General features: G+C 41.3%; 1 protein-coding gene across 4 annotated transcripts in view; it reads right to left on the minus strand.

The window, feature by feature from the left end:
* GRB10 (growth factor receptor bound protein 10) overlaps positions 1–26103 on the minus strand; it is a 157811-nt gene that overhangs the window by 81099 nt on the left and 50609 nt on the right. For all 4 annotated transcript variants that reach the window (XM_068936135.1, XM_068936133.1, XM_068936136.1 and 1 more), the window contains exon 3: positions 9201–9294. In XM_068936135.1, coding sequence (XP_068792236.1) covers positions 9201–9294 — 94 coding nt within the window. The remainder of the gene's footprint in view (positions 1–9200; positions 9295–26103) is intronic.

The raw sequence follows: 26103 nt of genomic DNA on the forward strand, positions 1-26103 counted from the left end.
TGTCAGAGTGGCACAAGTAATAACTCAACTCAATCACGTTAAAAATGGCATCTACAAGCTAGCAAAAGAGCCCTTGCTGACAGTATTAATTTCCATCTTTCCACCCTCCTAATATCTTGACATTTAGCATAAATTAGTTAGATTACAAAAGAAAACATAAAGATAATGAAGTTACTCCAGAAAACAAGCTCATTTCGAGATCTTACAGTTAACGTATATTGATTAAATTAGAAGACGACATTTCAAATCACGCAGCTCAATTAGGGACCACTAATTCTAACAAAAGAAATAAGCCACCTAGAAGGCAGAGGGCAATCTGAGACCACAATTATCCTCTAACCTTTTGGGCAGTAAATAAATAAATATATGGAACAATAAAAAGTATTGAAATATATTGCACTTGGCTGCTTTAGCAAACTGGTTACAGAGAGGAAAGAGATAATGCAGATTGCTAAGCAAATGCATTTACACAGAAGATGAGCATACTACCCATAGGATTTTGGACATTTTTACTCATAGAAAAACATGAGGTGTTTTGCACAAGAAATAAGCTCAGTTCAGGTATGAGGGAGAAGCACCTCATCATGAGTAGATATTGAGACACTGATTTCCATCTGATATCCAAACAGTCTATTTCCATTAGCAGCACTGGACTCGTGAACTCAAGTCCAACGCTACAGGATGAAGAACATACTTACCAAATTAATATTGATTTGCCACAATTTCCTTTGTGTCACTGAAGCAGACTGGTGTTAAGTCTCATATTTTACCACCCACGACACCACACCCTCAATTAATATTCTGCATTGATGACCAAATATCAGAACTCAACCCTGTTCAAGTCTTATCATCGGCTCATATGCAGAATCACATAGGATGATTCACATCACATAAAACAGATGATCCGTATCATCCGCAAAAGCGATCTCTTTAACACCAGATGCAGTGAAGAACCCGAACTGACAGTCGTTCGTTGGAACCCTGAAACGGATATACCCTATGATTAGGCACAGAAACAAAAAGCCCGAACAAAGTCGTCTTTACGAAGGACTTCAAGGTTGCGTTTCTCCGGGAGGCCTCATAGCTTATGCGAGGCGCTGTGACTGATCTGTCATCCTGCTGATCCAAAGAGTCAGCAAGACCAAGGGGGCAGGTCCTGGCTGTTGCATCAGACTCTAAGGAGACAGACGTTAGGCAAGAAGCCAGGCACCATAACACAACAGGAGTAGCTGCACAAGCCCAGTAACTATTTGTGATGGTGATGACATCACCTCACTGAACTGATACACCTCCGGGAAAGCGTGCCAGCAGTAAACAAATACATTATTTGAACACGTACCGTCTGCCAACAGAACAGGCTCTCCCAACAGACTAATAGATTTATGCACCTAATGGCATCTCAGCCCCTCCCTGGTCACCCCCAAAGTTGAGCTGCTTCACTGGGCCAGCAGTTGCGCAAAAGCTGGAGCTCAGAAAGAAACTCTTCCACAAGGTGCCCATGAGTACACATTTCCACACATGAAAAGAGGTATCTGTACGCTACTCCTCATATTACATAGCCTGAAGCTGGTAAAAGAAGGAAGCAAAATTATGGCTACTCCGACAGTTAGTCTCAGTTCCACCTCAGTGGTAACAAAAAGACCACGTCCTTTAATATTACAGACAAAAGGGGAACAAAAAATGAAATTTTATTTTATAGGAAGGCACTACAAAATAAATTACAATATTGATTTGTGGTAATTTTCTTAAAAAGTCGGCACTACTATATGTTAGCGCTCATGCTACTGTTAAGCTAACCTCTTCTCCAGTACATACTCATAGGCAGTGGAAGAAGTGAATGCTCTCTCACATGGAGAAGTATTTGGAAAGAAGCACCAGAATCGCTCTATCCAGATGCACAATTTACCTCTCCCCTGCCAAGCCTCAAACAAGAATTAAAAAAGAGAAACAAGAATCAAGCTTCTAATCACCTGAATTTCACACCTCATGAACCCCCAAAGGGATAACCAGAGATACAAATCTTGAAACAGAAGCAGTAGGAATGCCATCCGTCTCTCTTCAGAGCGAAATAATACTTTGTCAAATGTCATAAATTTATACAGCTTCAGTCCCTAAGGGACTGGCACGGCATGTCATGGATTAGCTTGACTAAGGAAAGTAACTCCCCAGCTCCACCTGTTCTTCTCAATGCAGTCCCTCTGCCTTAGCAACCGTCTCTCCTCCATGCCAAGAAGATACATTACGAACGTGGTAATACTTTTCTATGGTTCACAGAAGAAAACAGGCTTAAAGTCTACTTTGATGCTCATGGAAACAGAGAAATTTCTAATACTTCTGTACTTCCCACTTTCAGCTTACTCTAAAATTCTCATTTTTTTCCTTCCGTAAATCTCACAATAAATAAGGGCCCCAAGACATACCATGTTACGTATTATACAACCAAGACAGAAGACTCCTTCCCTGCAAAGAGTTTTACTCTTCAGAGAAATTTACTTAAAGGACACACTGAAACCTGATAGATTATAACTAGGCTTAAAATCCTGTGCTTTCTGACTATGAGGTATTTGAGTTTTTGTATACATATGATGTGGCTTCAGAGGAATATATCCAATTTTAAATACATCCTGAATTAAAAGATTTACGAAGTTGACATTAGAACTCTTAACAGGTCAACGCACACAATCTTTTTCTCCCTTTTTTTACTGTCTAGTTAAGGAAGAGAGTTATCCTCTAGTTAATGAAAAATAAGAGAAAGTCCGTCAGTCACCTGCAGATATGTTTCTCTGAACATGCAAACATTTTTTATTGCTCTTGATCTGTTTCTTCTCATTTCAATCATCCCTAGTAGCATTATTTTACACAGAGCTTTCCTGCTAACTTAATCAGTTGGTCTATTCTGTCTTCCGGCAGCTTGATGCAAACCTCTGAGTTGAAATAATCTATAGTAAAAAAAACCAACCTAGCATGTCTTCCATTTTCATCTTTTTTTATTTTCTTCAAACAGAAAAGGTGTCAGTCCAAGTGCTTGGGATTGAACACCATTAGGGAAATTAAACTTCTAGGCTGCTATTTGGGGTGCCTTCCTAGCGACAGTGCTAACAAGATTCATCACAAGGACAACAGAATCTGTCTCTGAAGTAAGACAAAGGTTCTGTAATTAGCTAGGCAGGAAGTGGGTACTCAGTTGTGTGTGTAATGGTAGTTACTGTAAATCTTTTTGGCACTAATGGTGTTTTTTTCTCAGCCTGGACAATGACAACAACATTTGTACAATGCATGAGAATTCATGAATGCCTGGCAGCCTTTGGGACTGTCTCTGCAATACGAACAAAACTATGTGTTTTTCATTCTATATTTCCAATTCAGGACCAGCTGGATTTTGCCAAAACAGGGTTTCTTTCTGGTACAGCAAATATCTGATTCATCCTAGGGGAATCCCATTACTGAAGATATTCAGAAGCAGCACTGACAGTTAACAAATATGTTCTTCAGCTACAGAAACTAATAATGAAATCGCCTCAATCTCATGTGCCTATCCTCAGGCAGATACAACAGAAAAGATGTTTAAAGTAAATCGGAACGGCAATGCTGGAGAAAGGGCTACAGAAGATTATTTCTCTATGTTGCATCTCAGGCATTGTACTAACTTTCTCTAAGTCCGTACTCATTCTAAAGGTTGGTATAATTTACATGGCTTTGTGTTTTGGGGGGGCTCAGGTGGTGTGCTAGAACGGTAATTTTCATTATTGTTGATTACTATCATCTTTCTGAAAGTTAGGCAGCACTTAGTAGCCAGTGAGGTCGAGATGAGCATCCACCTCAGTCAAGAACAGACTGCAGTGAGGGGCAAGCTGGGAGCCACGCCGGACTCCTCTGAGCTCAGTGGGCAACGAGCATCCTGTAAGAGCACGAACACTGCGGAAATCTACAGCTGACTAATCCACAATCGCAGCATCTTCATCTTTTTGCTGTAGACAAGGTTTCCTACCATGACCGACTGAGAAAGAACAAAGGATGAAGTGGCTGTTGACAAAGGACTGCTGTTAGCCAAAACAACTCCTATCACTATCTTCCTTCTGCTGCTGCAGCAATCTGGCGACAGAGCCAGAGGTGCAGCTGTATTCCTTTCGGTTTTGTCTGGAAACATCAAGTCCAACGATAGCTGAGAAACAGTCTCTGGAGGGAAGGCTGCATGCGAATGCAGAAATAAAAGGAAGATAAATCTTACATTAAGAACCAAAGGCAAAATGCTTTTGTACAGACCACCGAGAATCATCTTTACAAGTATACGCATGAAGAAAGTGCCAGAGTTTCATGTCTAGTATTTCCATTAAGAAGTTACGGTGACAGAACGCACCTCGTTTATGCTTGACTTCAAAATCCTGAGCAGCTGCTTTACCTCAAAAAGTACATGGCAAGTGCTAATAAAAGGCAATGCCCATCAACTGCAGTAGCAGGACTGGAGTTGGCATTATTTACTTATCAGAAAAAAACAAACAGAAAAATGATCTCTGAAACACGCCTCAGCAAAGAAAAACCCAGAAGTACGGAGAGAGAAGAGAAACAGTGTCGGCACAGCTTGCATCTTAAACTCCGATGAAGTCAGAGTCAACAAATTCAGTTGATTTGCAACAGGTTTTACAGTTCTTTCCACAGCATGTTGTATTTCGCTACCATATTTCACACAGCAAGGCCACTCGCTCCTAGGTAGCGCAGAGAAGTCCACAAGATAGCCTTTTCCTCCTAACAAGAGACATTCGAGATTAACTTCTACGGCACCCCACGCTGGCGCCTCAACCAACAGAAACGGAGGCTCCGCTACCAAGGTGATGAGGGAGAGAAGAAAACTAGCAGCATAATTTAGGGTGAGGGGAGAGTTGAGTTCTGCCACTGATCACCTCCAGTAAAGGCCTCAAAATGATAGCTCCGTGTGAACGCCAAGTGCTTTTGGCCAAAATCGTCCTTAGGCTTTCCAGCTCTGCCCCTCGCTATCGGACGGGGTACGAACGCCGAAGGAACGCAAAGAACGCTGTCGCTGTGAAATATTAAACATTCCCCCGTGCTGAACATTTTGCAGAGCTGAGACTCGGTTGAGTAGGCTACAGCTTCCTTCATCTGCACACCCCCCTCCTGGATGGAGGGGCAGGGAGGAAGGCGGGGGGGAGGGGGGGAAGAAAAAAGAAAGGGAAAAAAAAAAGCTTTTACACATCCCCTTTCTCTTTGTGTTTTTAAAGACGGTAAATAATTGTTTTGATCATTTCCTCACCTCTTTCCTTAACTCTTCAGACACGCCGCACAGTTTGGGTATTTTTTTCCTCTCTGTACTATGGCTTCTGGCGTGCCTGCTCGAGAAATACTTGACTTGATGTTTATTAAATGCCAAATCCTGGCTGACTGTTGTTAACTTTCTACAGTTTTCAATAGCTAACTGAAGTGTGTTTCCTGACATCAGTGAATATTAGTATCGTTCTACTTTAATGAAATTGTACAGAAAGAAGCTTTCTTGTTCCCCTGAATGTACAAAGCAGCTTTTTGGGGGTATAGGCGAGAAATCCTAGTTCCTGTTGTCAGGGTTTAGTACCCTAATAAAATGTACACAAGTAGCAGAATCATTGAAAAGTTAACATTAAATAAGGGCTTCGACATAAAAATACTTATAGTTCCTACAAGTGATTTCTTAGCATATCTACACATAAGCAGTTATAAACATACCTATAGGATAAAATACTGTTTCATCTGCACTCAACTTTTTACATTTGCTTTGCATGAAACCTGCAGGTTTTGAGACTCCTCACTGGACAAAAAGTGTTCTCTGCTCCCCAGTCTTTACAAGGTATTCTTTTAAAATAAAAAGCCGAACCGTTACAAAGCATCTGCTTGTGTAAAAGAGTGATTCAGCAGGAAACATGCACTTGAAATACCCTTCACAAGAAAGAGCTTATTCATGCAGGGACAGCTGGCAGGGATAGCTCAGGCTCCACTCGCATGCTCTTTTTCCAGTTTGTGTTGAAGAGATTCAGATGCCTCAGAGGAAGCTAATCACCATTTTTATAGGCCATGGAAAGCAGGGTCTGGTTTAGAATTGTAAGTGCTTGCACCAAAGCTTTCCAAGTGAAAGCAAAGGGCTAGAAGTTAATGTTCAACAGGAACTGGCAAATCTGCTGTACTCGCTGAACAGCGCGCGGTCAGGTATGAATTGGAAGTGTATACATAAAATAACGTAATAAGTGAGGTTGCTCAAAGTTCAGCTGCAGTATTTCAGACACAGCATACTAAATGGAAAAAAGAAGAGGGGATGAAAAAAGCAAAACAACACTAACATGAGAAGTATTTTAGCCAATTGTAATCCTTCCAGATTTTCTGCCCACGTCAAAGATGTCTTAAAACAGCTTTGGTGCAAATCTGGGCCCAGCAGTTTTCCTTAAAATTCTTAGGAAATACGGGAATAAGAGCTTTAGATCTGCTAGTCAGGACAAGCTGAAGTCAGGGGGATTACTCAGATAGTAAGGGCCTCAATAACTGGAAGCCAAGTCAGCCATAGTCTGTTGTAAATATCTTTAACGTCAGCATAATCCAGACACATCACCCAATACAGATTCATTTACTAAATGCAAGCAGTGGTCCTGCAAGCTACTTCTGGATACATTTTACTTAAGTTTTTCATCTAATTCAATGTTAGCAAAGCTTTAATAGAAACTAATGGATAACACAATTTAGTGTAATACTAAAAAAAAAAAAAAAAACTCCCACAGAACTTAAAAAAAAAAAACTTTTATTTTTAGCCATCTGATCTTTCTGTTTGCTGTGTAACTGACTAATATGATGAATGCAGCGGATCTAGTTCAGATCATGTCAACTCCCCCTGAAGTTTTTGATGGTATAGTTTAATCAGTCATTTGAATAAGCAGCAGCTGTTTCATGTGAAAATACTTGTACTTTCAAGTTATTGGACAAGAACGTGTATTTCATAGGTATATAACAGGGTAAAAACCTCATCCTTGGACAGACAAAATCAGACATGACAACATCATCAGGTTCACAGCCACTTACACTTCCATAAATATCCTGAAAAAGTAGGCATCATTCCTGTAAGGTATGTCCCTCCAACACCACAGAAAGATGAAGATACCACGGGCAAATGCTGTAAAAAGCCACTACCGGACATTTAGATTTAGACAAAAAGGACAATACTGGACATTTAGATTTAAAATGTTGTATTATTCCCACTTCCTAATTCACTTAATCCATGCCACTTGCACTAATAGCAATTTATGCCGTAGTGGTAGACAAGGCCAATAACGTATTAAATACCTATTTCAGCAAGAAAATCCGAAAGATTTTAGAAATACAAAATAAGTTGACTGCTGTCACTCAGCTGATGTAGAAAAAAATCCAAACAATCTGAAGCTGCAAAAAGTGGTATTTATTTCAGAAACTATTGGGAAAAATGTTAAACAGGTCTTACTTTAGAAGCAGGCCTTAAACTGCCAGTACCACTGTGACAAATATTCTGTTTAAAAATAATTGTTTCATAAATTAATTCGTATTAGTGTGAATACAAATATTTGTCTCAAAGTAGCTCAGGCAGAGTCACACATCAGGTGCTAAGTATGCTTCACGTATGCAATGCCAGTAACAAATGAGAGAAAACATCTGGCGTCAGGCTAGGTGCCCAGAGATACAAATCCTTGTTTGAAGGCACAAGAGAAAGATGCACAAAAAGGACTGTAAGCAGCACCACATCTAGCTGCCTAAACCAACCTGACGCTTTATGGATCCTTTTACGCTACTGTAATACTGACAGAAGAAAGGAAGGATCTGAAAAGGCGGTATTAATCTATTAGGAAAATGTCAGGCTACAGAGTTAGCGTTCTGCCATCCAAATACAATACTCCGTGTCCTTCCAGGATATATTCAGCCATCATTAGCTGCAGTCACACACTTTCACTCTGTCACGTGAACTTAGATCACACAGGATGCGCCCCCAAAAATATTCCTTATTAAAAGAAGGATATCTTTGAATATCTTCAGAAAATGTCAGCTATATAAATCTGCTCTAGGATTTGCACATCGCAAAGTACATATGATTATAAATTCAATTTTTTATTCACCTTAGAACATTATTGTTATATTAAACTGCGCTGCTTGCTCCTGAAAGTTTCGGGTTTCTCTTTGTGACAACATGTTCTCTTCCATTTTCAATTAAAAGCATAAATTTAAAATACCTGGGAAACTTGAGGTGTGTGTGTGGAGGGGGAAATTAAAATATAATACTCATTATGTCTGGAGACTTGTTTATCAAACTCAAATAGTGCTGAGGATTTGCAAGTCATGAAATTCCAGTCCTGCCCTTGGCAAATGAAAGAAACGAGCTTTTTTTGAAGAAAAAGTTAAGCAGGTCACACTCAGGAAATAATGTTTTTACTAATTTACTCAAGATTTTTCCTGTTTGAATAGCCTCGTGCTGACTACAGTACTGTAAACTGATGCTTTAAAGAAAATGCATTTAAAGACTAGCTTTAAGCACTTGATTCCAAATTAATCCATCAGGAGGACTGAGGGGAAGGGGCTCACTGGTGAAAACAGCACTTTCTATTATTATTTATTTTGAAGCCAAAAAAACTAAAGCTGAGCCAAAATAATCCCTGCTATGATTTTAACCATCTTTTGTAGGTGTGTGAACAAATACAAATTTAGATACCCTGGTGTTTTTGAAACACTGCTTAGAGATTTGTCTCTTCATGAGGCATTGGTATTCATTATAGCTGCACTCAAGAGTGGTAAATCATTCAATAATCCAGACAGACTTTCACCTTTTCTGTGGCAGGTGAAAACTCTTAAAAGGTAACTTCAGCATTGCAAAAGTTGAATTAAATTTCAATACTTCCCCCCTTCTTCTCATAAAAAACAGAAGCAAATTCCTACTCCCCCATGCTAACAAACCCGGTTTTTGGTTAAAAGATTTGAGATGTGCAGCAAGTACTCAGTCATCTTCATCCATAGCTCAGACAGGAAAGTTGTGATAAAAGGTTTTGACCAGCTGGAGTAGGAAAGCTGAAGAAGAGTGTGAGTGTGTGTGTGTTTTGTTTTTTTTTTTTTAATGATGATGAGAAATTGTAATACGGAAGCAAAACCACTTCTGGATATGCAGCTCTCTGGCTTTCCCCGATGATCCTGGATTCCCACCCACCATTTCTTACCTTGGTGATTTAGAGAGATGCGATTAGATGGTTCTTGGAATCCTGGTTCCACCAGATCCCGCCGACCATGAGCTGAAGTCTGATCTACATTGTCCTAAAAACAGAACAGCAGAGAACCTTATCAAAAACAGGCATTCTGTTATTCCCTGTAAGCTGTGCTGCTCAGAGCCAAAACACTGACACAAATAAATAAATAAATAAATAAATCTTTGCCACAACTCTGAAGGAGAAACAGATGTAGGAGAAGTGAGGGAAAAAAAAATATAAATACATTTGGGGAACACAAGACTGTCACAATAATACAGGCGGGCATGATTCTAGAATAAATGACTGTGCTGTTGGCTCATCTGTACATCAGTTTTACATTTCAGATTGGGAAAGAGTGAGGCAAAGTACTTCCTAGTTTAACCAAAGTTTCTTCTTGCATCAAATTATGTAGAGGCTTGGGGCTTTGTTTTCTTTAATTCCAAGACTGTGGCTTAGGGATTTGTAACTAATTAACTGGACTGAAACAGATTCAATCGTGAACTACTAAACCTCAAGAGGAATCAGTTCAGTTTAGATAAACATCCATGATTCTGGTTGCCAACCTGATTTTTTTTCATACTAGAACTCTCACAAGATCAGGTTTCAAGAAGTTTTAACATCGACTGAATTTGGCTAAGTCTAAAATACCACAGTTTCTCATAGATCTTGCCAAAAAAGAAGACTAGGAGAGAACTGGAAAGTTGAAATATAAACAAAAGAATAAGAAAAATAAGATAAGTTGCATCGATTTTTAGAAGTGTCAGTATGAGAAGGAAATCTAGAGTACGTACACAGTTTTACAAACTTGATATAACTTTGTATATACCAGTTAAGGTGGGTACGGAAAAACAGAAACAAGGTCATAAAGTTGACTAAACTAATAGATTACGGCCCGTAAGCTGTGCTGCAGTGACATACATGACTATACACACGTTGCTACTATGCCCAGAACGTGAGATAAATCCAGTGGCATGTATCACATTTACGTCAAAGCCTAGAGGAAGCACCTTCATGGCAAATTACACAGTAATTATGGCAGTGCAGTAACACGCGCACAGAGCCCAGCGACTCAACTACAGGCAGCTGTGAGCCCCAAGCCCAACATTTCCAGTTTACGGAACGTAAGCGAATGCTCAAAATCGTAATGTAAGTAGTGTTCTGGGCTAACTACCATACATGAAATATATATACATTCATATAGGATATGAAATTAAAAATATATTTTATCTCTCCTTCAGAGAGACTTCCTCAAAGAGCAGATCCTGAGCTTTGAATTCAAGAGCCAATTGATACTGACAGGCTCAAGCTCTTGAGTTCCTTCAGAGCCAGCACCATCAGGAGCCTACAAGCACTTGTAAGACAAAAACTGCCAACAGTGGTACGACTTAAGAGAAGTTTTTACAAAAAAAAAAAAAAAAAAAAGATATATATGATGTCTACCTGTTCATGCCAGATACAGTCTGGACCACGCAACCCTCTGCCTCCATATTGACTATGCCACTTGATAGCTCTTTACATCCTTGCCACTGCTTTACCAGACACTGAGAGTTGTTTCATAAGCCACATGGAGATTATCTCACAAGACTGTTCGTTTGCTTTTCAGAAAAAAACCAACCAACCAACCAACAACAGAAAACCTCCAAAACAGAAATAAGACTTCCTGTCAACATTACTGTATTTGCTCTTAGTTTCTTGAAATTCAGCAACATTTGTTAACAGCCTCACTGAAGCTAACTGAATACTCATTAGGAATAAGCAACTCAAGCTCCCATCTCATTCAAATCCCTTACAGCTGCAGAATATCACACTGGAACATCAATACCATTTTTAGAGAGCCCATTGCTTTCACCCAGTATATCTAGTTTTCCCTGGGATATCACACAGCCAGCACTGATTAGACCAGAACACCTGAATTTTAAATTTCACACAGGGAAGTTGAGACTTAACAATACTGGAAGGTAACTCTGCAGGATGCAGACAGCCCCTACAGAACAGAGAGTCTAGAGTCTGGTCCCCAGAAAGCTTAGCACAATTCCTTCTAAGGCTCCAGGGACAAGAGCAGGGAGGAACAGCTTATCTAGGAAAAGCCTGAGTCAAAACTTGAACCTGAAGTTGCTTGCTTTCCAGGCATTTCAAGCCTAGCACATAGTAGTACAACCCGGTACAGAGACCGAGCGCTAAACATCTCAAGCGTTAAGGATAAAGAAGATCATTCCTCCTTGTAGTGCAAAACGCTTCTTCGCACCCTATGTAAGTCAACACCTTGTATTGTTATCGGGTAGTTGAAACCCCACGGGAGCAGGTGCAGTTTCAGCAGTACAAAGGGTCAGTTCCACCTCCCGCAAACAAGCCCAGATGTCTTCTGCTGTGTGGATGCAGTTGCACGTTGCCTCATAGCTGGGAAGAGCAACATGTCATCACTACAGAAGTGTACAGCAGAACACAGAAAAACAGTCCTAAGAGTTGTCCCAACATATAAAAATGTCCACTGGAAAACAAGACTCACGCAGAGTTATGCAGTTACAGAGATGAGACGTGGCCGAGATGCATCTGTTTACCTGTGGATTTCCCACAGCACTAATACACTGAAGTTTTAATGACAAGACCTTATTTCAGAGATTGAGGCTTACAGTTAGCTGCAAGCTGATAATTTTTCATTTAAAACAGATTCTTTTTTCTTTTTTCAAAAAGAGCAATCACTATTAACTTAGAGAAATAGGATACATCCTCTCCGGGCTAACCTTACAGGTGTACCGGAAGGTGCTGAGAGCCACTGGCCTTGTTCACCAAGTTTAAGGCAAAGCCACAGTGAGATATACCAATGTCTTCGGAGGCAGAGACTTCAATTACTGAAGCTGTAAAGGGACTGTCGGGGCGACCTGCACAAAGCTGAAGCCCCCTACCCGTTTCGGTAGGTGGAAGCCCCTTCTCGGAAGGGCTACAGGATTCGCCCGGAGCTCGAGCAAAACGCGGAGCAAAAGGTTCCCTCCCGGCACGAAGGGCCAGCACAACGCAGTTGCTCAAGTAGAGCGACTAGAGCGGCAGCCGTGCATAAACAGAACCACACCTGCTGGAGCAATGCGGGCAGCGCAGAAAAGGTAAGCGCTGGGCGATTTTTTAAAGAGCTCATGATAGTTTCACATGACCCTCCAGAGTCTATTTATGTAAGTCCTTCAAAGACAAATAATGGCACTCTGCCAAACTGCAGCAGAAGTCAGACAGACACTGGAACAAGGTTAAAAAAAAAAAAAAAAATTATATAATTGCTTCGTGCGGAGCCGCCAGGGCGCAGGCACGGCACGGCCGCATTGTTGGGCGCGACCTCGGCAAGGTGGGCACCTGCTTTTGTCCATCATTCCCCCCTTCCCCTCCCCGCCCCGACACCGTGCTCCCAATAAGTCATGTGTTTTCGCTGTATTTTAATCCACAGCTATCTCCCCTCTTCCCATAAATGCTCTCAATATGAAATTAAAGCACGTTATTTAACTTACTGTATCGCCCAGCTATTACAGTATTTTTAGAAGCTAGTTTGGGCATTAGCCCTCGCTAACTTGCTTGCATGTGCTATTTGCTCCGCCAGTCAGCGTCTGCGACCGAGGTTGATTAATCAAGTGACTAGCCAGAGCGCCAGCAGGGACTGAAGCAAGGTTTATTTTTATAGAGGCTCTTAAAGCGCTTACGGTTTTGTATGGCCAAACACACTGGCACTGCAGGTTGGACTTCAGGGTCCTTTTGCAAATCCGTATCGTACGATGCAAAATGCTACATCTCTGCATCGCGTTAAGAGCCGCAGTCCATTCATAAACAGCATTATCTCCACGTATCAATAACCAGGACAATCTGGGATTATTTTTCAATCCACGAGCAAGTGTTCCAAGTTACGCTCGCTCAGCTGTGACATACTATATTTGCTGCTATTTGTGCTAGTATAGTAGCTGTTTCAGTTATCAAAGAAAACAGTAAATCTGACATTTTAATCAGAGAGCGCATCAATCAGCCGCACACTGTAGTAGCTCTGCTGTCTGCATGAGTGTGCCTTAACCACCTTCCTCGGCCCCTGTCTGAAGTTTAGCTCAGTACAGAGCAGTATTTAACAGGAGGAGACACCATTTTTTGGCTGACCAGTGTATTACTCTCCATTACTACTGCTCTCATCCTGGTTCCTTCAGTAAAGGTTTTCCAGTCATTCAGACTAATCTTTACACGTAAATAGGGTTTAGAAGGGAGGAAGGAAGCAGATCCACAAGTACAAATTATAAACTACCATCTATACTCCCATTCCCCCCTCCTTTCTTTACAAAGGAAGCAACCTGAATTTAACTAGGATGGAAAAAGTTGCAATCTTAAGTAACAGGGGATTTCCAGACCTCTAGAGAAAGCTCCTCCAACTTAAGCAACCACTGGAAGTTTAAGAGACTAAGGAAGGACACAAGTGGCAGAGGAGCTTCTCGGAAGCCCCTGGGAGCATGTCCAGACTTTGCATGTCCAGACCACCAAGACGACAGCGCCTGGGTTTGGAGTCACTGTAGCTGTCTGCAAACCCACACAGCCATGTCCCTGAACAAAAGGTTCAATTGAGCAAGAGTCACGCAGGCTCCTGGCCAGCAATCCCACAGCGGCAAATTAAGATCATGACATACTTCTGATGTTTGTACACTGTCCAGCACAACAGAAAGCAAAGTCAGACGTGCTCACGGGCTCCACTGCAGTTTAAGCAGCGATCAACACAGATACGCCTTGGTTTGCACGGAAGCTCTCCTACAGCTATGGCACATCTCTGCCCACGTAGTGGTGTCATTTTATCACACAAAGTAGATGCCTTGAAAATAATCAAGCACGAAGAGCAAATTAGCCAGCTCGTTACTTGAGCCACCTTAGTTTTACTCTGTTCAGGCAGCCTGCGTAAAGCAAAATGAAGTACTTTCTGAGAGCACAGACCGAGGAAACTATTGCAGAGGGTTCACGTAGAGATAGGTTCAAAAAAAAAAAAAAAAAAAGCAACTATTAAAATTCACTGATGAGGAGTCCATCAAGGGCTGTTAAAGAGTGGATATAGCTCCCGGCTCAGGGAGCCCAGAATTAGGGAGGGGATAGCTTGAGAAATTACACTATCTCTTGGCATCTGCAACTCATGACTCTTAGAGAATGGAGGCAGAGGTAGATGAACACATCTTTGGTCTGATGCCGGAATGCCATACTTAGCATGCTTCTGTAGTTTCTTCTATCTCACTAGACAATAAACAAATTAGGCAGCATTTCTTCTGAGGGTGACCTCATACCATTCTTTACTTCCCAAATAAAGTACTTTTTGCATGTTAGTAAAGTAATTTTTTTTCTACATGAAGTTAATAAAGTGATCTATACCTCTTTCCACATTGTATTCGAAGCTACACTTCTTTTTATGTCATGTTTTTGCAGCTTTGGGTTACTTAAAGCACTAGATTTATGAGGAGGAATACAGAATCAGTTATGGGACACGCTGAGTATTCAACTATTTACCCAAGTGAACTTTCCTTTAGTTTACTGGCATTTGCAGCCAGCAACAGTTTCTCTTCTGTCACTCAGTTTTACACTTGGCCCTATGAAGGCAAACGCATGGACTGTTACAAGAAGAAAACCACCAGGCAGACCCAGATCAAAGTCCAAGCTCTAATCCAAACTCCAAGGTCTAGATCAATTAGTAATGCATGGGATGCGCCTTTCTTAAGTCACTGGGCTTCATAGCAGCTAAATAAAGCAGCGCCGTCTCCTACTAGAAAGCTGTTCGGTAAAACATATTCTCAGTCTGCCTTACCGCTGACACCCCAGAGCATGAGGAAATTTGTCTCAAATGCAGCTGTGAGAGAAGATCAAGGCTCTTGGGTTTATCCAAAGTTATTGTTTTGCATATGATTTCAAGTTTACTCAAGTACAGTTTATATTTTTTACTGTCTTCTCCTAGATCTGTTTCTGGGGTGCTCCAACCTTATTTTCCCTGGGCTAGTGCTTAACATGTAATAGAAGGGGGGACGGGGGGGGGGAGGCTTTGCACAGCAGGCAAAAAACTTAAAAGTACATTCTCAGACAAACCACATATTACATAATTAAAGAGCTGTAACTAGCTTTCCAGCCTCTTAACTACAGTCATTTGGCTAGGTAAGAGCCAGCTGAAAAGCTCAGTAAGTCAACAAAGCAACTGTGAACCTAGAATTTTAACATTCCTCATTGCTAAGAGAGCTTGTACAAACAAGGGCTTAAAATAAAGCCACTTAGGTTTGTCAAAAGTCAGGGTCTATCCTGAAGGAGCAAAACCACTAACAGTTGGAATTCTTCTGATTTTACAATACTTACTGTCAAGACTGACAGAGATAACCCTAGAGACCTAGAGTAAACATGCCCAGTTTTGGATTATTTGAGCAGCGAAGCTAGAAGAACATTCCTTCCTATAGTCCACCCGTTAGGCTATATCACCTCTGAACGTAATCACTGTGAATCACAGAAAACATGCAATAACCTGGAAGGGTACGCAGAACCTTCACCATCCACACATTCGTACAACCCTCAATAGACTTAACAGCCCATCAGATACAAAAACAATACCCACAAGAATCACAACATTGTATAACTTGAGAAAGAAAGAAAGGAAAAGAGACAGACAGACAGACCTGAGCCCATGGTCTATGTCTCTGCAGTGGCAGGGAATTTGTTAAATGAAGTTGTGATCACAGGAATTATATTACACCCCATGATGCAGGGGGAGGCAGAAATACTTGCCAATCTGACCTTGGAAGAACTTCTCTCCTGACCCCCATCTGGGTTTTAATAACCCACTGCCCAGAAAGTGCTTCAATTCAAGAAAAGAAATGGTATTTTCGATCCAGTCTACACCAAAACCCAGTAGTGCACATACTTCAAATCAGTGAAGTGTTTCCTCTTCTATAGCCAGAAAAAAGCTTTATTATGTATAAAGAAAGCGCCTTGCAGACAGACATAACTATACTACATATTGATATAGTGGAGCCAAAAGGAGTTATTTTCTGAAGATGTTTCAGATTTGTTTTAAGGAATATTATCACAGCTATGTGACTTGCCATTACCTGCACTGCAACTGCTATCAGGACAATATTGTTTCATACCAGAAGACACTGTGAGCGACCAGCCAGTTTCTTCCTCCCGGGGGGGGGGAAAAAATCCACTTAGTAAGAGCTGAACTACAATTAGCAACCTCCCAACAGTTATTCGGTAATAGCAGTTTATTCTAAAAGGCTTTTCTCCAGCAAAGCAGGAGTTAGCATACTACGTTAGCTAAAAACTTCAGCAACAGACTTTCACAGCATGCATACACGCAAGCATTACAGATTCAGTTTCTATAGGTTGAACTTTGTAAAACCAGCATTAGCAGGGTTTTCAATTCTATTGCAACCATAATTTACTAAGAATTGCTTCAAATTAAATTTCTCTCACTAGATACTGTCCTTTTGTAGTACAAACTAACCATTTCTGCAAAAATTTAGCTGCCTTTCAGGTCTACACACAGTTATCGTACAGAAAAAATGCATAAGTATATTCCACAGTGTGTACGTTTTGGACCAGACCTCATTTATTATGGTAGGAGAGATTCAATGCATCATGGTTGCTGTCTTTTAATCATTTAGCAAGAAGGGAATCCAACTGACAGGCTTAGAAATGCTAAAAGCTTTGTTCTATTTTTAATGAGACTAAAACCACTGTGGCTGTTAAGAGACAGTTTACATAGTTTACAGCTAAAGTAAAGTCTTGAAATATGGGGGGGGGGGAAACAAGTGCACAAGATTCTCAGTGAAAACAATCACTTCTTCAGCTAGAAAGCACTTACAAAAATGAAGCATTTATTTTCTGATGACATGTCTTTTTGCTTCATTTTTAATACATAATTCAGGTTCCATTTAACTTCTTACAAAACACCATTGAATAAAAGAAGTTCATGTTAGGAAAGGGCATTGGTTAGAGATCTTCACAACAGAAAATTATATGCTTACATGGAAAGTCTGTTTCTTCCATTAGTGCCCATAGATCTTGACAATGAATTTTTAGCTGCTACCTAACTGTAAGTTAGCTTTACCTCCAAAGCAAGTCAGTCTCACTGCCAAAGGACTGCCGCAGACAAAGCTACAAAAATCCTACTTTACTGCATGTTCCAAGTTCTTTCATTTTGGTCAATATTGACTCTATCCATAAAGTCACTGAAAAATCCATTTTCTGTCAGAGAGAACTGTATTTAGTAACAACAGTTAAAAAAACACCTGAGTTTTGCTACTGTAAGAAAATATAAGATAAACCGAGGAAAGATGCCATATTCCTCTTCTCTTTAAATAAGTTTTTCAGTGAGCTACAGCATTGCTCTGTTATCAAAGAATTGATATTTAACAGACTATTCTACTTAAACTGAGTTTAAAAACATAGCAAGACTCTAATGAACTTGGACATACATCCATACTATCTACTATATTGGATGGTGCCCATGCAATCTAAGGGAGGATTTTACTTCTAGGAAGTATAGGTGCTTGTAAAACTTTGACCTTCATAAGGATTCTTGAATAGGCTAACCTCCCTGGTCTTGTCCAAGTTTCTGGAGTGCCTGGCCAGACTATACTCCTTCCTTATGAGGAGGAGGAAAAGATGAGAAAGACATATGGGAATATTTGTATGCAGGTGCTACGGAAAATTTCAGGATATAACACACCTGCCAACACCAACATACCAGTCTACTCCGAGAGTTTCCTCAAAAATCTTTTAACCTGCATTACAAAAAAAAAAAAAAAAAAAATCCTGACATGTTCCTTTGGGGGAAGCTGTTACACACAGAAAGAAGGTACAAGATATCTGATCATTTTCAACCTGCTGCCCTCTCCAAACTCATCAGACCTATGAAATAGGGGTAGCTCATCTGTTCTACTTGGCATCAAACCTACTACAGCTCTGATTATAGCAACATTGGCAGCCAGCGGCTTCTAAGAATACTGGCTTTGGGATTTGGGTTTTGAAAGCTCCCTTGCACGAAGTGGAGGGGAGATGTTCTACGAACTGCCTCGGACAGTCTGTCCCAGCTCACGCTCATGATGTACTACATTAACCTTCTTGGAAGACTCAATGCATAAAAAGATGACCCGGTGGACTCTGGGATCTGGCAGTGCGGAAACTCATTTGTGTGTCCCCTGAGGGGTGGGGGGAAGGGAGGTTGGAGAAGGAAAGGGGAGGGAAGATGCTACCTAGGTTGTAGGAACTATTTCCATGTAAGTACGCTCTTTCTAAGAGCAGGTATTCAAAACTAGACCCTGGGAAGCAGCAACTACAGCCAGATAGCCTAAATTATTTAAGTGCATGGTCCCTTTTAGCTAGGTACCCCTGAAAACTCAAGGGTGGTGAAACTCTGGCTGAGAAATGAAAATATCATGAAACACAAAGCCAAGAGATTTATGCCACCTGAAAATTGGTCTCTTTTCTTAAAGGCAATAGTACTGTTCCCGTTGTCTTCTTGATGGTTCAGGTTTGAAAAGGGCTGATAGACAGATGATTCTTTGCTGACCGTGCCAGAGCTGATACAAGAAATAAACTTCCTACATGGCAATGGTCACCACGTTCACAACAATATTAGAATTCATAGGAGACCAGCTAACAAAACTCCCAGAGTGCCAATGAAACTGTTTTTCTGGTCTTCATCTTGAAAACCTGATGAATTTCAAATGCCATGCTGAACAACTTCATATACAAGAGTACTCTGCTATCCTTACCCACTTCAGCTGTCAGCGATAGGCTAGGAAATACAAAGAGAGATAAAGGCCCTATCTGCTCAATTGCTGCAATTCAGGGTGTGTTTGATACCTCTCCCCTCTCGCCCTGGAGAGTGATCTTTGGCATTAGGTAGCAATTAACTAGGTTTAGAAATGGATGTCCCATTTGACTGAACATATGATGTTAACTATATTGACCACACACCTTTCTGCTTAGATAAGGAAGCATTTATCTGCTGCATGGTGAAATCTGCCCCAGAACTAACTCCCCACCTCAGAAAGGGATGTTAATGCTTCAGGTGGCTTGCTTTCAGTTAGATATGGAATTAACTTTTAATGCATCTCCCAAGCAGCAAGCCTTACTAAAAAGAAGGTATTTAAAATCTCAGAAATGAGGTAGAGATTCATACATCCCAGTTGACAGCTCTAGCACTTATTAAAAACACACACAGCCACCCACCACCGACATACTCTAAACCGTGACACTCGTGCCTTTTCATCATTAGCAATCCAGCATCAGATATTGCACTGGAACAGACCACTCACTGTGCTCACCCACTAACCACATGGCAGGGTTCCAGACTTTCAGAGCCAATCAATAAGGTAATTTATGCAAAGAAAAGGATGAGGTGTAAGAAATAAAGTTGTCTACAACATATAGGTTCTTAAAAAATAATGTCGTCCTTTTGTATTGCTTACGTTGCAGCGAGCCTTCAGAAATCAACTACCAATAAAACAAGACACATTGATTTTTGCATTTCTTTCATTCTTTAATCACGTTTAAATTTTATTTGACCTTCACAGTTTCAAAATAGTGACATTACCGCACATTTGTCACTAGTCATCAAAACAGCCTTACTAAAAACATCCTCAATAAAGTGTTGTTTTATTAGACCTCATAAAGCCACTGCTCCCAAATTTTAGTGAAGGTAGGACAATATTTCCAACACAAACTATGCTACAGTGCCACCTACATACAAATTCTCAATTCACAACAATCTGAAAGAAAACAAAACAAAATTAAGACTAACATCAGTGATTTGGATGTTTCAGAGCACCAGTATCTTATCTCTATTTCTCAAAATGAATGAAACCTGCAGTATTTTTACCATCTCCATATCCCTTAACAGAGTATGAAAAAGAAATACGTAATTTCACTATAGGAATATTCAAGAAGCTCATAGATACTTTTTAGCATGAAAACTCTTAGTGGATACTTCATCCATCTCTGCCTGATTTTGAAAAATCTAGTTACAATATAAAGTGTTTCATTGTTACAGCTGTTCCAGTATTACTAAAATAGTCTTTTTTTTTTTTTTTTTTTTAAATGCAGCGGTTGCCACCTTTTCACCTTCTTAAGGAAAGTGAGCTAATTGAAGGTAGCTCTACCAATTATCCTGCATCAAGAGGAGGGATTTATCAGAACATCTTTATTGACTTAACATTCTGTAAAGGAAGAAAATTCTGAAAAGCTCAACAATTTGCATTTAAATAGTAGCAGATTACATGTAAAGTTGCAAGCTGTCCCTGGAAAGCCCAATACAAAGTGTAAATCTTTAGTTTTTTGCACAAACTGGCACTGGATTAAAAAAAAACCTCTTGCTAAAAGACTGCCAATCACCTCTTCTTGTGTGGAGGGTTTTTTTGTTTTGTTTTGTTTTTTAAACTAGTTCACAGCAAAGAGTGTTGAGTGACTGCTTGTTTTGATATTCAGCTTCCCCCTGCTTTTTGCTGAGGCCTACTGGATACACCCAAAGTGACCCATAGCACTCGCGAACATACACTGCAACATTTTAATATGGTTAACAACAATTGCTCTTTTAATTCTGCATAAATTCTCTGAATACTAGGCTATGCTAAGATGTCAACAGATCAAAGAGCTTTCATAATTGCCAGTATGTTATTGGAGGACGGTATTGTGTGCCAAAAATTACAAAGGTAGTACATGAAACAAAACAAACCAACCAACCCAAACAAGTCACACATGTAGGGGTGTGCAAGTGATGAAGGATTTCAACAACCATGCAAAACCTGGTCAGTCAGGAGAAAAGGCTTTCCAGCTGAAGAAACCCCAAACACAGTAAAAACAAAACAACAACAACAACAAACCACCCACATAGCATGTGTGCGCATAGCACAGTATTTCATTGCGCTGGTTTTAGCAGCACAGAAATGCTACAGCTACTAACCACAAGAACCCTTCCATCAAATGGACTTAGGCTGTTGACTCCAAGGAAGTCAGCATGCGATCAGATGAGCTGTTGTTAAATCAGTGTTCAAGCGGCTCTGAAAGATCTTTCTCACCTCACTTTTTCCCTGAAACCAAAGAGCAGGGGGGACTTGTTTACAGGACTTGTTTACTTTGCAGTTCAGGAGCTTGCACAGGGGTAGCTAAGCATGTTTCAGCTGAGAGAGTGATTAACTCCAGAGATTCAGGGTGGCAGCTTTTACAGCACAATCAGTATTTCCCATACTGCTTCTTGTTGGTTTTGAGCTATTTTTTCCGACCTGAAAGCGCAGGCTGATGGAATAAAAGTAGTGGAAAAGACTCCTGCTGAGATTACAGTCAAATCAGAGATCAAGTAAGAAACAGTAGAACGAGGAAGAAGAGAGTAAAACTTTGAATTAGGCTTGAGAAGCAAGGTTTGAGTGAAAGGCACAAGCCACCTACTGGATGCAATCGTACTGAGGACCATGTCATCTAGTTAAAACAAGGAAGTTAATTGTTGCAAATTACTTGGGAGCTCATTAGCACAATACTGCAACGTGGACACCCTGTGTGTAATCTTGCATTCCAGCAGCGTACCTTACCGTGTCAGTATATTCCTGTTCTGGAAGATGCTGGTAGGAACGTCAATGAGAGCCTTCTGATCTTGTGGGCTCAGTTTTATTTTAAACTGCTGGGCAAGTCATGCTCCAAAAGATATGCTGTCGGAAAACTGTTTTTCCAACCTGTTCTCATCCAGCATAGTAGTTATAGCTTGCTACTAAATCATCCAGCCAGTCCATGTTCAACAGCCAGCAGTTTATCACAGTTTTGAGGGGATAAAGGGCTCCAGAAAAAACATAGCAAGAGATGCCTTTTTCAGAACATACTTACCACGTTTGGTTAACCAGTCAGTCATGCCAGAAAAAAATATTTATATAAATATATATATTTCATGCAGAAGTTTCATCAGCAAGCTTGTAGAAAGGCACGCAAACTTCTATCACACTACCCTATACTTCCTTATGGGAAACGGTGGAGAAATGGGCCCTTTCAAGTCCTAATTCATGTTTACCTTAGAATGCAGTAAACAGATTTTGTAAATGCCTCTCACCACAAAAGATGTAAGACAACCAGCCCAAAAGTTAACATTCATATATGGTTAGAAAAATTCCGAGTCTGTTATCAGTTTAAAAAAAAAAAAAATTCTCATAAAATTGGATGTGCCTATGTGGGTGGGTACACATGCTATAAATTGCTCTAATATATGCTACATGTAAGGGACAAACTGAAGTGATCTAACAAGTATAAATAACACATGAAACATGTATAATACTGAAGAATGTGTATGTTATATACAAATGATCCCAGAGTTACCTTCTGCAGCAGTCCAACACAGAACAATTTATTCTAGCTGAAATGGCAAATCAAGGTTCAATCCAGAAGTAGTATCTAATTATGAGATTTTTAAGAGTCAGAAGAACAAACTGAAAGGGGAGAGGATGGAAAAAATAATTTCTAAATCATACGCATCACTACAATCTTCCCATATCCTTAATCATTTAATTTAGCAATTCCTTTTTTAAAATAAAAAAAGAGAAAGCACAGAAAAAAAATTGTTGGGGGAGTGGAGTGGTACTCAAAAATCTAATTTATTCTGGATACTTAACTTGCCATTGGCTTAGAATTATTCTAAAGAATAATTAAAGCAAAAGCATACTTTAGGTGCATAAAGTCACTCTCTTTACATTAACAATATCTGACAAGATAATGTAGCAAAATTCTCTCCATATAATTTTCCATGAAGAATCTACGAAAACCACATTTAGAACTCTGCTCTTTAGTTAGATGCCTCTTAAGACAGATCAGCTAAGTTCACTAATTCTTTTTTTTTTTTTTTAAATGAACGTTACAGTTAGCGTAAGATACTGAAAACGGGGCTTTTTACAGAAGCTGCAGCGCCAGGCCAGCAGTTTGCAGCTCCATTACGCAGTTTCAGAACATAGGCTGAAGTAATCTAAATAGCAGGGAGAACATTGGTACACCTAAAACGCCAGCGACATTTCCTCCCCCTTTTTCCATCACATCTTCTCTTGCAAGTTTTAAACTAACACCACTTGCTCCTGTGCCTGGCAATTTACACAGCTCCAGAATCTTACAGCGTCCCCCTCCCAAGATCTTTTTTTTTTTTTTTAAACTACTTATTTTGCGTAAAAATGAAGGTGATATCATGAGAGGACAGCATCACCAAGAAAGCTGCAAAAGGCAGTTTATGTATTTCAACACCTCTCACAACGTGTTTACCATTTCATCTTTACTATAGGGGCCATGAGCAGCAAATTATGAGAAAATTAAGCTGAGGAAAAATACTGCAAAAAGTTAAAAAAAAAAAAAAAAAAAAAGACAGCTTGGGGGAGACTGTCATCGCCCTCTGTCTACCCTGGACCTGAGCTGCTGCGTTGTGCGCTCTCCAGACACTCAGCGCCAGCCCAGCAGGGACATCCTGCATCGAGCCCGGTGGCAGACCCACGGGCTGAGCAGGCAGCTGGAGCACAGCGTGCCCAACGGGTTTGGGGGGCCCAGGGCAGGCCCTGTGCCCCAGGGGTGGGCGACCTTTGTGTCTGGCCAGCAAAATGGCACCTGGGAAGGATCCCGAGGAAAGGGGCCCTCAGCCCCCTGTTCTTCTAACAGCACCTTTCAGCCCATAGCAGCCCTCCTGGAGGGTAGGGATGACTGCAGCACACCCAGGCAACCAAACTATGCACAATGGGACAGCGGCCTCCTCACTGCATGAGCTACCTGCTGGGTAAACCATCGCCCAGAGTCCTTAAAAGAAGGACTGGCCCTAATTTGCCAAGTTTCTCCCTTGTGTGTGTGTGCAATCGGGGAGCTGTTTCCACCCTTTGGGCTGGTGCCTGAAGACCTTTGAGCCGGTTCCTTGAGAAGTGACAAGACCCAGGAGAGCATCTCCTCAACAGGCAGCCCAAGCTGTGGGGAAGAGTTACACAGGTCGGCTCCAACAACCACTCGTTGCAACAAATCACCACACACAGCTGGAACAGCATCACCAGCACTGGGAGACTCCATGGCCTCCACTCGTGCCTAGCCAAGGTGTTCCCGCTCGCCTGCTAATAGAGCGAGGACAAGCTCAAGGAGACAGATCAAGGGAGAGACAGGGGTGAGGGCTGGTATGCAGACTGGGAGCAGGAGAACAGCACATGAGCACGTGGGAGGACTGTGCAGGATGAAAGAGCACTGCTCCCTATCAGCCTGCACCCAGCCCCTCAAGGTAGTCCAAGGCAGCTTAGGTACCTGCCAAGACAGAAATCACACAGGCCAGTACTATCTCCTTGCAGTACTAAAACAGGTCTTGCATTTCAGGTCTCTTGTGAACCCTTCTCTTCCCAACCTGTGCTGTCCCCTGCCCCTGCAGTGAGAAGAGGTGGCATCTCTTCTGCACTGGACTCCAATGGAGAGGGGAGGAGAGGGCCTGGCCAGGACTCCTGGCCCATTGCACCCAACCCCGTCCCCACCACAGGGGCAGAGCCAGGCAAGATTCTGACCAAAGTACAGCCACACCACTCACGCCCGAGGCCAGAAGCTAGCAAAATACATAGCCAGTGTGAGGGGCTGTGATTGGCAGCAGGTCCTCAGAGAACGCAGCAGGGCAGAGAGCCCGCTTTGATAAAAACCTTGGGACAGAGAAGAAGCACCAGGGAGGGCAGGAGGGTGCCATGACAGTGGACAGAGTACCAAGAGTATGGCTGGGAAGTCACAAAGGATGGAGATGGGCCTGGAACCACATGCCCACAGGTTAGCCCCTCTGGGTTCTCCTTTGCCTCTGTCACACATTGGTGAGTCCTTGTGTCCCAGCTCAATGCTTCTTTCCAAAGGAGACTAACAGAAGACGTCTATCATCCTGGAGAAACTGAAGACCTGGAGCACCTGCCTTGCCTAGGCCAGACAAGTCCACCTCTGCAGCTGGAGATAAATAAGCTAAATCACATTTCTGACCCTCTCACAAGCAAGCAGTGCAATTCCAGCTGCAGCCAATTTTGTGTGCTGCAAAGATTTCTGGAGTGGGCTGAAGACAACTTCACAACAGATGATCAGCAAGCCAACTGGGGAGGCGCTCTGCTGTTGTAACTAATGTTAGCCTAGTTAGTGCTCAACTGGGCAAGAGACCCAGGGGTTAAGGGCACAGAAAAGATCAATGGTTTCCTTGCCTCAATTTTTAATAGCAAGGTTTGCCCTCAGGTCTCCCAGGTTTCCAAGCACAGTGTCTGGGGGACTTTACCCCTAGTAAAGGAAGGTAAAGTTATGGACTACAAAAGCTAATTGGACATGCACAAATTCATGGGACCAGCTAAGATCAAAGGATGCTAAGGGAGCTGGCTGACATCATTGTGAGGCTGCTCTCTATTATCTGCAAGATGTCACTGTGATCAGAGAAGGATCCTGATGACTGTGAAGAGGCAATTATCAGATCCGTCTTCAAAATGGGCAAGGAGGATACAGGAAAACCCAAGCTGGTCAGCCTTGCCTCAGCGTCTGGCAAGATTATAGAACAAAGCCTCTTGGAAGCCATGTCCAGGGACATGAAAGACAAAAAAAAAAAAAAAAAAAAAACAACTGGTAAATCCATGCTATCTGTTCCAAAGGACAAGACATGCTTAACTAACCTCGCACTTCAGCTCACAGTTTTACATCGTTTGTATTGTTATGTCTCATCACTCAAGGAACTCAAAAATTTACACAGATTATGAATCACGGTGCTGTCTTTTGATTTCATCGTATTGTTGTAAACATTGATTTCTTCTAATATATAGCTAAAATTTTTACAACATTGGACAATCCCATGGTAACAGTTTGGAGTATCAAATTATTTTCACTAGAAAAGTAGGCATAGCATTTGTACTTC

This window comes from Struthio camelus, chromosome 2, assembly GCF_040807025.1.
Source record: "Struthio camelus isolate bStrCam1 chromosome 2, bStrCam1.hap1, whole genome shotgun sequence".
In the NCBI taxonomy this organism is placed as follows: domain Eukaryota; kingdom Metazoa; phylum Chordata; class Aves; order Struthioniformes; family Struthionidae; genus Struthio; species Struthio camelus.